General features: G+C 42.2%; 1 protein-coding gene across 5 annotated transcripts in view; it reads left to right on the top strand.

Moving 5' to 3' along the window:
- The first annotated feature begins 1,958 nt into the window (after positions 1-1,958).
- kcnt1 (potassium sodium-activated channel subfamily T member 1) overlaps positions 1,959-12,054 on the top strand; it is a 172,078-nt gene continuing 161,982 nt past the window's right edge. For 2 of the 5 annotated variants that reach the window (XR_010000164.1, XR_010000165.1), the window contains exon 1: positions 1,959-2,254. Coding sequence is in view for 3 of the 5 variants with exons in the window: in XM_062959802.1 (XP_062815872.1) it covers positions 2,070-2,254 (185 nt within the window). In the remaining 2 variants the exon portion in view is untranslated. The remainder of the gene's footprint in view (positions 2,255-12,054) is intronic. The other 3 variants (XM_062959802.1, XM_062959800.1, XM_062959801.1) reach the window with 2 other exon arrangements.

Below are 12,054 nucleotides of genomic sequence, written 5' to 3'. Positions count from 1 at the left end.
ATGGTTACTGTGTCTGTTGTTTGGTTCAGGCTCTGGTAGAACCGTCTTTGGTCTGATTGAAATAGTTGATTTTGTCTGTACTGGATGATTCTGGCTTCATATCTTTCAATATTTCTGGCTGTTGCTGTAATTTGTTCTTTCACAATTTCCAAGGCTTCTTCAATTTTTCTGGTGTTCAGCCAGTACTTTCGGATCAGGTATTGCTTGATTTTGTCATTCTTCAGTTTCCTCTCTTTCATATTTTTCAGGTTACTTGCATCTGATCTAAGCTTTTTGATTTTCAACTCTAGCCTGACCTTCCACTTTGGTTTTCCAGTCGATTTTCTTTGGGGCCGCCTTGGTTGTAGGAGCCCAATCTCTTCTGTTACTATCACTGTTATCATTATTATTATTATTATTATTATTATCAACACAACGACGTTGTATGGCACAGCAAACAAGATAGATATGCTGGATTTCGTTTCGCAAAACCACAAGTCGAACACTTCCCAAGTGTCTAGGACTGTGTGATGTATTTTCGGATGATGTGTGCAGATCCCAGTAGGGTGGCCTTTTGCAGTTGGCAGATGGTGATTTTGTCAATGTCTATTGTTTCCAAATGCCGGCTGAGATCTTTTGGCACAGCACCCAGTGTGCCCATCACCACCGGGACCACCTGTACTGGTTTCTGCCAGAGTCTTTGAAGTTCAATCTTGAGGTCCTGATAGCGGCTGAGTTTTTCCTGTTGTTTTTCATCTATGCGACTGTCACCTGGGATGGCAACATCAATGATCCAAACCTTGTTCTTTTCCACAACTGTGATGTCTGGTGTGTTGTGTTCCAGAACTTTGTCAGTCTGGATTCGGAAGTCCCACAGTATCTTTGCGTGTTCATTTTCCAATACTTTTGCAGGTTTGTGATCCCACCAGTTCTTTGCTGCTGGGAGGTGGTACTTGAGGCATAAGTTCCAATGAATCATTTGGGCCACATAGTTGTGCCTCTGTTTGTAGTCTGTCTGTGCGATTTTCTTACAGCAGCTGAGGATATGATCAATGGTTTCGTCGGTTTCCTTGCACAGTCTGCATTTTGGGTCATCAGCTGATTTTTCAATCTTGGCCTTAATTGCCTTTGTCCTGATGTCTTGCTCCTGGGCTGCAAGGATCAGGCCTTCTGTCTCCTTCTTCAGGGTCCCATTAGTGAGCCAGAGCCAGGTCTTCTCCTTATCAGCTTTTCCTTCAATTTTGTCAAGGAACTTTCCATGCAATGTTTTGTTGTGCCAGCTGTCAGCTCTAGTTTGTAGTGCGGTTTTCTTGTACTGATTCTTTGTCTGCTGTGTTTTGAGGAGTTTCTGATTTTTGACTTCAATCAGAGCAGGTTCTTCACTTTGCTTTACATCTTCTGCCAGCCTGGGCATGTTCTTCTTCTTTGACTGCTTGTTTTACTTGTAAGAGTCCTCTGCCCCCTGATCTTCTAGGCAGATATAGCCGGTCAACATCACTGCGAGGGTGCAGTGAATGATGAATGGTCATGAGTTTTCTTGTTTTTCTGTCCAAATTGTCCAGTTCCACCTGTGTCCAGTTTATGATGCCAGCAGTATATCTTATGACAGGTATGGCCCAGGTGTTTATGGCCTTGATGGTGTTGCCTCCATTGAGCTTGCTTTTGAGAATTTTTCTGACCCTTTGTGTGTATTCTTTGCTGACCACAGTTTTCACATGTGTCAAGGTGGCACCTGCGGGGGGGATTATTATTATTATTATTATTATTATTATTATTATTATTATTATTATTATTATTAATAATAATAATAATATTATTAATATTCTGGCCTTGAAAGCCTTGGACACATCTATGCAATTTCTCCTACCAGCGGCGCTTTTCTCTCCGGCCGCGAGATGGCGCCAGAGGGCAAGGAGAAATCTCCCAATGGGGGGAAAATAAAGGCAATTGGGCAGAAGCAGAGAAATGCTGCTTGGCTTGCCATTCTGGCGAGTGGGCAACCTGATGGATGAGCTTCTTCAGGAGCTGGGGATGGAGGGCCGGGGGTCCCGCCCCTCTGCCTGTCTTCCCCCTCTTGTGGGGGGCCTGGCATGGCCATGGGGTCGCCTGGAGCTTCCTTAGGAGACCCTCTGCTTGGGGAGAAAGAAGACATGCCTTCGCCCCAAGGAGCTGGAACTGGGAAACAACAGCAGCAGCAGAGCCGGACCGTGGGGAGGACTGGACCCGAGGGATACACCAACCAGACCTTCCTCTTCGACGATGGGAGCGCCCGCAGGTGAAGCCATGGGTCCCAATAGGAAGAGTAGCTTTAGGTTTCAGCACCTTGGACAGAGCACAATAGGTTCAGCACCTTGGACAGTTGCTTTGCCTCAGGTTCAGCACCTTGGACAGAGCACAATAGGTTCAGCACCTTGGACAGTTGCTTTGCCTCAGGTTCAGCACCTTGGACAGAGCAAGGATGCATTTCAGCCAGGCATGGTCCAACTTGGGCCCTCCAAGTGTTTTGGACTACAACTCCCACCATTCCTAACAGCCGGTAGGCTGTTAGGAATGGTGGGAGTTGTAGTCCAAAACACTTGGAGGGCCCAAGTTGGACCATGCCTGGGCTAATAATAATAATAATAATAATTAATGAGACTAGCCGACAGTCTGCCCATCGGCAGATTAGCCGATGGGAATAATATCGTTGGTGATGATCATCATAGAGGCTGGAATCCCAAAAGATAATAATATAATAATGACAATGATATGAATAATGGGAACATAGTGCTGATGGTAATAATAATAGTTGATGATGATGATAATAAGAATAATAATAATGATATGAATAATGGGAACATAGTGCTGATGGTAATAGTAATAGTTGATGATGATGATGATGATATGAATAATGAGAACATAGTGCTGATGGTAATAATAATAGTTGATGATGAGGTTGATAGTGATGATGATGATGATGATGATGATGATGATGATGATGATAATAATAATAATAATAATGATATGAATAATGGGAACATAGTGCTGGAGGTAATAATAATAGTTGATGATGATGATTATGATGATGATGATGATATGAATAATGAGAACATAGTGCTGATGGTAATAATAATAGTTGGTGATGAGGATGATAGTGATGATTAGGATGATAATAATAATGATAATGATAATAATAATAATAATAATAATAATAATAATAATGATATGAATAATGCAAACATAGTGCTGATGGTGATAATAATAGTTGGTGATGAGGATGATAGTGATGATGGAGATGATGATGATGATGATGATGATAATAATAATAATAATAATAATAATAATAATAATATAAATAATGAGGACATAGAGCTGATGGTAATAATAATAGTTGGGGATGAGGATGATAGTGATCATGAGGGTGATAATAATAATAATAATAATAATAATAATAATAATAATAATATGAATATGAATATGAATAATGAGAACATAGTACTGATGGTATTAATAATAGGGTTGCTTTGAGTTTTCCGGGCTGCCGGGCCATGTTCTCGAAGCATTCTCTCCTGACGTTTCAGCCATATCTGTGGCAGGCATCCTCAGAGGTTGTGAGGTCTGTTGGAAACCAGGCAAGTGGGGTTTATATATCTGTGGAAGTCCAGAGAGTCTGTTGGAGGTAAGCGTGAATGTTTCAGTTCACCATGATTAGTATTGAATAGCCTTGCAGCTTCAAAGCCTAGCTGCTTCCTGTCTGGCGACTTCTTCGTGGGGAGGCGACTGTTGTAATTAATTGCCTTGATTAGCATCAATGGCCTTGCAAGCTTCATTCCCGCCTGGGGGAATCCTTTGTTGGGAGGTGTTAGCTGGCCCTGATTGAGCTGTGTCTAGAATTCCTCTGTTTTCTGGATATATTGGATAGCCTTGCAGCTTCAAAGCCTGTCTGCTTCCTGTCTGGGGGAATCCTTTGTGGGGAGGTGTTAGCTGGCCCTGATTGAGACGTGTCTAGAATTCCTCTGTTTTCTGGTGTATTGGATAGCCTTGCAGCTTCAAAGCCTGGCTGCTTTCTGTCTGGGGGAAATCTTTGTGGGGAGGCAACTATTGTAATTAATCGCCTTGATTAGCTTTAATGGCCTTGCAAGCTTCATTCCTGCCTGGGGGAATCCTTTGTTGGGAGGTGTTAGCTGGCCCTGATTGAGCCGTATCTAGAATTCCTCTGTTTTCTGGGTGTATTGGATAGCCTTGCAGCTTCAAAGCCTGGCTGCTTTCTGTCTGGGGGAAATCTTTGTGGGGAGGCAACTGTTGTAATTAATCGCCTTGATTAGCTTTAATGGCCTTGCAAGCTTCATTCCTGCCTGGGGGAATCTTTTGTCGGGAGGTGTTAGCTGGCCCTGATTGTTTCATGTCTTGAATTCCTATTTTCTGGGTGTTGCTCTTTATTTACTGTCCTTATACAGATATTGTTGATTTTGTGTGTTGTCGAAGGCTTTCATGGCCGGGATCACAGGGTTGTTGTATGTTTTCCGGGCTGTAAGCTATGTTCCAGAAGTATTCTCTCCTGACGTTTTGCTATGGCAGGCATCCTCAGAGGTTGATTTTCATGATTTCCTCCTTTTATGCCTAATGGGTTGGCATCTGGTTGGAATAAAATAAGGACTGGTATTTGGTCTGGGCTTGTCGTCAGAGGTGATGTTTTTCCTTTCTTCCCAAGCTATAAAAGGACATCACTGTGCCCAAATAGGGCTTTTATAGGTCACTAATATGGCACAGAGTTCCCGGATTTTAAAGCCGGGCAGATATTCCCTTTGGCATCATTAATTGAAACTAATAAGCCCCCGTCTTTAGATAAGACATAAGAAGGTCGAACTCAGGACATGGGAACATACGAAGCATATTCTTCCCAGTGAACGCTCAGCATAAAGCATCTGTATTGGATCATGATGAGTGTATTGCTAGTATCATCAGAGGCTGTTTTGCAAGAAAGTTTGGGGATCAAAATAATAATAATAATAATAATAATAATAATAATAATAATAATGATAATAATAATAATAACAACAACAAACCTGCAAAGGTATTGGAGAATGAGCACGCAAAGATAGCGTGGGACTTCCGAATCCAGACTGACAAAGTTCTGGAACACAACACATCAGACATCACAGTTGTGGAAAAGAAAAAGGTTTGGAGCATTGATGTTGCCATCCCAGGTGACAGTCGCATTGACGAAAAACAACAGGAAAAACTCAGCCGCTATCAGGACCTCAAGATTGAACTTCAAAGACTCTGGCAGAAACCAGTGCAGGTGGTCCCAGTGGTGATTGGCGCATTGGGTGCCGTGCCAAAAGATCTCAGCTGGCATTTGGAAACAATAGACATTGACAAAACTACGATCGGTCAACTGCAAAAGGCCACCCGACTGGGATCTGCGCACATCATCCGAAAATACATCACACAGTCCTAGACACTTGGGAAGTGTTCGACTTGTGATTTTGTGAAACGAAATCCAGCATGTCTATCTTGTTTGCTGTGTCATAATAAAATAATAATAATTGTATGACACAGCAAACAAGATAGATATGCTGGATTTCGTATCACAAAATCACAAGTCAAACACTTCCTAAGTGTCTAGGACTGTGTGATGTATTATTATTATTATTATTATTATTATTATTATTATTATTATTATTATGATGTACATTTACCAATCCTGCATGCTCTGGTGTTTTGTTTGGCGGGCACCGGGCATGCTTCCGAACAAAAACTTTGCTAGGTCTTACTTTCGGGGGAGGCCTTATATTTAGCAATTCAGCAAAACTTCTACTAGGTCTTATTTTTTGGGGATGTCTTATTTTCAGGGAAACAGGGTAGCAGTTCTAAAACATGCAAATGTGAGTAGATCAATAGGTACTGCTCCAACGGGAAGGTAACATTGGTGCTCCATGCAGTCATGCCAGTGGCCACATGACCTTGGAGGTGTCTATGGACAACGCCGGCTTTTTGGCTTGGAAATGGAGATGAGCACCGACCCCCAGAGTTGGACACGACTGGACTTAATGTCAGGGAAAACCTTTACCTTTGTATTCGGTGATGGACTTAACAGGGCAACGTCTTTCTAGAACTAGTTCCACTTAGAGGAGTTTTGTTGCGTCTGGTTCGGGAAGGCCAGCCATAAAAACCTTCAGCTGCCAAAGGTCAGAGTTGGAGAAAGACAAGTTTGGAAGGAAGGGGAGGAGAAGATAACTTCTTCCAAAGTCTCCAAAGTGTGGCAAGAGAAGGGAAGCAAAGTCCACTGACTTGCATCAGCTCTCCAGGAAGGCGCTTTGGATCAAACAGACAAGAGTTCTTTCTCCCACTTTGGACATCATTCCACAGATAAATAAACCCCACTTGCCTAGCTTCCAACATTCCTCACAACCTCTGAGGATGCCTGGGCGAAACGGCAGGAGAGGATGCTTCCGGAACATGGCCATACAGCCCAGAAAACTCACAGCAACCCAACATTTCAATTGGTCCTTCACCTGTTCCCTATTGCTCTTATTTCACAGGGTTATTTGCAAGCACCTTTGGTAGGATTATTGGTGTGAATAATGCTAGTTTTGAATGCAAAGAAATTGACGGGAGCGAAGGAAGGGAGACTTTGCATACGACAGAATGATAGGGAAATGATTCCAATGGAACTGCGAGGGTGTCCTCGCACAGAACCTTGGGGTTTGCATTTTAAGGAGTGGCCTTTAGCATCCTCAGCCAAGAGAATACTTTCATGCATTGTTGTTGTTGGGGTTGCTCTTGTGTGCCTTCAATTGCTTCTGATTTATTGCAACCTGTTCCGTCTCCCAGGGTTTTGATTTTACAAGTTGCCCATAGTTGCAGGAATAGCACCTGTTTACATTTTTATTTATTTACTAGCTGTGCCCGGCCACGCGTTGCTGTGTCTGAGTCTGGTGGTGTTGGTCAGTCTACATTAGGTTGTATTGATGCTGTGACCTCCACCCTTCTTTATACTCACATTAGTAGTAGTATTTGAAGTCTGTTACCTTCTTCAATTTTTGTGTTGATTGAGATCCCTGTTGTCTTTGGTTTGTTGTGAATTGTAATGTCTGATTCTGCTGAGTGCGGTTTATATTTTTATTGTGGTACAATAGTCTTTTTTTTTGCCTGTGTAGGTGTTTATTATTATTGTTGTTGTAGTGATTATGAAGGTTGGATAGGTTAGATGCTACTGTATTGTTTTTTGGAGGCCCAGTGTAGCACTGACTGGCCTCTCAGCCTCAGTGCCTGGCTGTTTCTTGCCTGTGATGGTGTTGATTCTTATTGTTGTTGTTGTTGTCATTGTTATTATTGTAATTGTTTTTTTGGAGGCCAAGTGTGAATGTAGGGATTGGGGAGGTGGATGAGTTGTGTTGTCAAATGTTGTATTTGTTATAGTCACAATGCGTTGTTGTGAGTTTTGTGGGTCTGGATTGTGGTTTTGTGGTGTGGTTGTGTTGTTACAACTGAGAGGCAAGGCTTTTGTGTTGTGTTGCGAAGTTTTGTATTTCTGGGTCGTTTAGTTGTGTGCCAAGTTTTGTATTTCTGGGGCGTTTAGTTGTGTTGTTATAGTCACGATGCATTGTTGTGAGTTTTGTGGGTCCGGATTGTGGTTTTGTGGTGTGGTTGTGTTGTTACAATCGGGAGGGAATGCTTTTGTGTTGTGTTGCCAAGTTTCGTATTTCTGGGGCGTTTAGTTGTGTTGTTATCGCATGATGCGTTGTTGTGAGTGTTGTGGGTCTGGATTGTGGTTTTGTGGTGTGGTTGTGTTGTTGTAACCTGGAGGCAAGCCTTTTGCATTGTGTTGCCAAATTTCGTATTTCTGGGATGTTTAGTTTTGTTGTTATAGTCACTGCACCCGCAACTTTATCCTTTTATATATATAGATTTATTTCATTTATATACCGCTTTTCTCACCCCTGGAGGGACTCAAAGCGGTTCACATCAAATAAATGGCAAAAATTCAATGCCTCACATATGATTAAAAACAGTATTATCACACATCTAAGACAAAAACATAGGACTATAAATTAAACCATTAAAACTATAAACCAAGGGTCCTCAAACTTTTTAAGCCGAGTGCCGGTCCACCATCCTTCAGACTGTTGAGGGGCCGGATCATCATTTGAAAAAAATACAAACAAATTCCGATGCACACTGCACATGTCTTATTTGTAGTGCAAAAACAACAACAACAACAACAACAACAACAATGAAAGAACAATACAATATTTAAAAATAAAAACAATTTTAACCAACATACATTGATCAGGATTTCAATGGAAAGTGTGGTCCTGCTTCTGGCCAATGAGATAGTCAAGTTAATTAGGGTTGTTGTTGTTGTGTGCCTTCAAGTCATTTCAAACTTTGGGTGAGCCCAAGTCTAAAATTTATTTATTTATTTATTTATTTACTATTTACTGCATTTATTTACTACATTTGTATCACACCCTTCTCACCCCAAAGGGGACTCAGAGTGGCTTACAAATTATATGTACATACAATATATTATATTATTAGCATAGCACAATATTAGCATTATATATTACTATATTGAACTATACCACTGTACTGTAATATTATTAGTAATATTATATGTAATATAGAATATATAATTAATATTATTATATGGTATTATTATTAGTGTTATATTGTATTACTTTATAATATTATTATCAATATTATATGTATATAGAATATATTATATTATAAAACTGAGGGCGTGGGCCAGGTAAATGACCAGCTTGCAAATGTATCTTATTGTTCCTGGGGAAAGAAGGCTCCATTTTGAGAAGCCTCTTGCCTTCTAGACTGAAGAAGAAACAACTTAGATGTGCTTGTGTGGCCAAGTCAGGCCAACTCTGACAAAGCCATCGTAAGTACTGACCTGCCTTTAAAACCAGTGCTGAGCATAAACAGGGAAATACCTGCTCTTTCTAAAATTAGTAGCTTAGCACTGGGGCAGAGAATATCTCAGGATTTCTCTGCCACTGAAGGAAGTTCTACTTACTTCGCCTCAAAAACTAGCTTGGAGCTTAGAAAGTTATAGACCTGCTCTTTCTGATAGCTCAGGGCTAGGGTAAAGAGGATCTCAGGATTTCTTTTTTTTGCGCTATGCCAGAGCTGGTATGGGCACGCTTATTCGTGGTACAACCTCACTTGCTTTCCTCCGTGTTAACCTGACATTGCTGGAGGATCATGGGCATTGTAATCAAACGCATCTGAAGAGCGCCAGGTTTGGTGTCCACTTGCAGTGACAACTATTGAAGCTCACCCTTAAGCACTGTGTGATTACACTACTGGAGGATTATGGGTGTTGTAGTCCAGCACACTATAAGGGAGCCTGGCTTGGTGTCCGCTTGCAGGGACAACTACTAAAGCGTATGGGAGACCCTTGAGCACTGTGTCATGACACTATTAGAGGATGATGGGTGTTGTAGTTGACACCTATTAAGGGGCCCAAGTTTGGTGTCCAATTGCAGGGACGACTACTAAAGCCCATGGATCAATTTACAGAGACCCTTGAACACTGTGTGATGGCACTGGAGGATGATGGGTGTTGTAGTCCATCACACTATAAGGGAGACAGGTTTGGTGTCCACTTTCAGGGGCAACTATTAAAGCCCATGGATCAATTGATAGAGACCCTTGAGCACTGTGTGATGACACTGGAGGATGATGGGCATTGTAGTCCAATACATCCTAAGAGATCCAGGTTTGGTGTCCAATTGCAGGGACAACTACTAAAGCATATGGATCAATTGATAGAGACCCTTGAGCACTGTGTGATGACACTGGAGGATGATGGGCATTGTAGTCCAACATATCCTAAGAGATCCAGGTTTGGTGTCCAATTGCAGGGACAACTACTAAAGCATATGGATCAATTGATAGAGACCCTTGAGCACTGTGTGATGACACTGGAGGATGATGGGCATTGTAGTCCAACATATCCTAAGAGATCCAGGTTTGGTGTCCAATTGCAGGGACAACTACTAAAGCATATGGATCAATTGATAGAGACCCTTGAGCACTGTGTGATGACACTGGAGGATGATGGGCATTGTAGTCCAATACATCCTAAGAGATCCAGGTTTGGTGTCCAATTGCAGGGACAACTACTAAAGCATATGGGTCAATTGACGGAGACCCTTGAGCACTGTGTGATGACACTGGAGGATGATGGGTGTTGTAGTCCATCACACTATAAGGGAGACAAGTTTGGTATCCAATTGTAGGGACAACTACTAAAGCCCATGGATCAATGGACAGAGACCCTTGAGCACTGGAGGATTATGGGTGTTGTAGTCCATCACACTATAAGAGAGACAGGTTTGGTATCCAATTGTAGGGACAACTACTAAAGCACATGGATTGATTGACAGAGACCCTTGAACACTGTATGATGTAGGATGATGGGTGTTGTAGTGCAATGCGGCTTAAGGGAGCTAGATGTGATGTGCATTTGCAGTGGCAGCTGCAGGTCAATTGGCACAGATCTTTTAGTGCTGTTATTCCTGGCACTTTCTTTCTTTCTTTCTTTGCTGCCTTTTTCTTTTTCTCACGTAGACTTTGTGTTGACGTTCCGGGCCTATTGGCTGTGGATCCCACTTTAACTGGGAACTGTCAGATCCCTTCTCTTGACCATGTATGGGTAACCCTGGGCGGCCGTAAGGAAGGGACCGCCATGGGGAAGACGGACGGGGCACCGGGCACCGCTTTCCAAAAGAGGCCACCCTGGAAAGAAGGGGAGGGAGGCTTGAGAGCCAGCCGACTCGGGTTTCAGAAGCCTCGGTGGTGGTGGTGGTGGTGTTTCCACCGTAGACACGAGTTTGCAGGATTTGCTGCAAACCATCGGAGCAGAAGACGGCACAGAAAGGCCAAGAAGGGTGAGCCGGGATTGATAGGAAAATCCAATTTTGGGGGTTTCAGGAATAGGGTTTGGTAGGATGCAGCCATGTGCATGCTTTGGCCTTCAAAAAGGAAAGGGACCCTTCAAGTGGGTGTTTACAGCCGGCTATTTATAACCAATGCAAAATCCAAGACCTGATTTTCCTTGCTTGGCACCCAGGCAGCTGTGGCTCTGAGATCCAAAAGTCCGGAGAGATTTCAACCCATAAAACAAGACCTTTTTTTGGGTTCTTTGGATGGGAATAAAAAGGGAAGGGCCTTCTCGGTGGCGGCTCCCAGGAGGTTACGGATTGTCAGAACTTTCTTTCTTTTTGTTCAGATGGACTATTGACAACTGATTGGCTGCTTTTTAGCAGAGGGTTTCTATATACAGTAGAGTCTCACTTATCCAACATAAAGGGGCCGGCAGAAGCTTGGCTAAGCGAATATCTTGGACAATAAGGAGGGATTAAGGAAGAGCCTATTAAACATCAAATTAGGTTATGATTTTACAAATTAAGCACCAAAACATCATGTTTTACAACAAATTTGACAGAAAAAGTAGTTCAATACGCAGTAATGTTATGTTGCAATTACTGTATTAACGAATTTAGCACCAAAATATCACGATATATTGAAAACATTGACTACAAAAATGCCTTGGATAATCCAGAACCTTGGATAAGCGAGGCTTGGATAAGTGAGACTCTACTGTAGATAGATAGATATACCTATCTATCTACGCCCTGAGTCCCCTGAGGAGATAGGGCAGTATATAAATAAAGTATTATTATTATTATTGGAGACCCCGGTGGCGCAGTGTGTTAAAGCGCTGAGCTGCTGAATTTGCAGACCAAAAGGCTGCAGGTTCGAATTCGGAGAGAGTGAGCGCTTGCTGTTAGCTCCAGCTTCTGCCAACCTAGCAGTTCAAAAACATACAAATGTGAGTAGATGAATAGGTACTGCTCCGGTGATGATGATGATGATAACAATAATAACAACAACCTAGTCCTAAAGTCTTTTCAGCATGATTGATGCAGGGGCGGCTTTGCATGGCTTTGACGGCGATGATGGTGATGATGATGATGATGATAACAACAACAACAAGAACAACAACAGTCTGGTTCTAAAGTTTTTGATAGTGATATAATGATGATGATAACAATAACAACAACCTAG

The sequence above is a fragment of the Anolis carolinensis genome, unplaced genomic scaffold (genome assembly GCF_035594765.1).
Source record: "Anolis carolinensis isolate JA03-04 unplaced genomic scaffold, rAnoCar3.1.pri scaffold_7, whole genome shotgun sequence".
In the NCBI taxonomy this organism is placed as follows: Eukaryota; Metazoa; Chordata; class Lepidosauria; order Squamata; family Dactyloidae; genus Anolis; species Anolis carolinensis.
The sequence above is the reverse complement of the archived record's forward strand: the minus strand, read 5'-3'. Positions and strand labels throughout refer to the sequence as shown.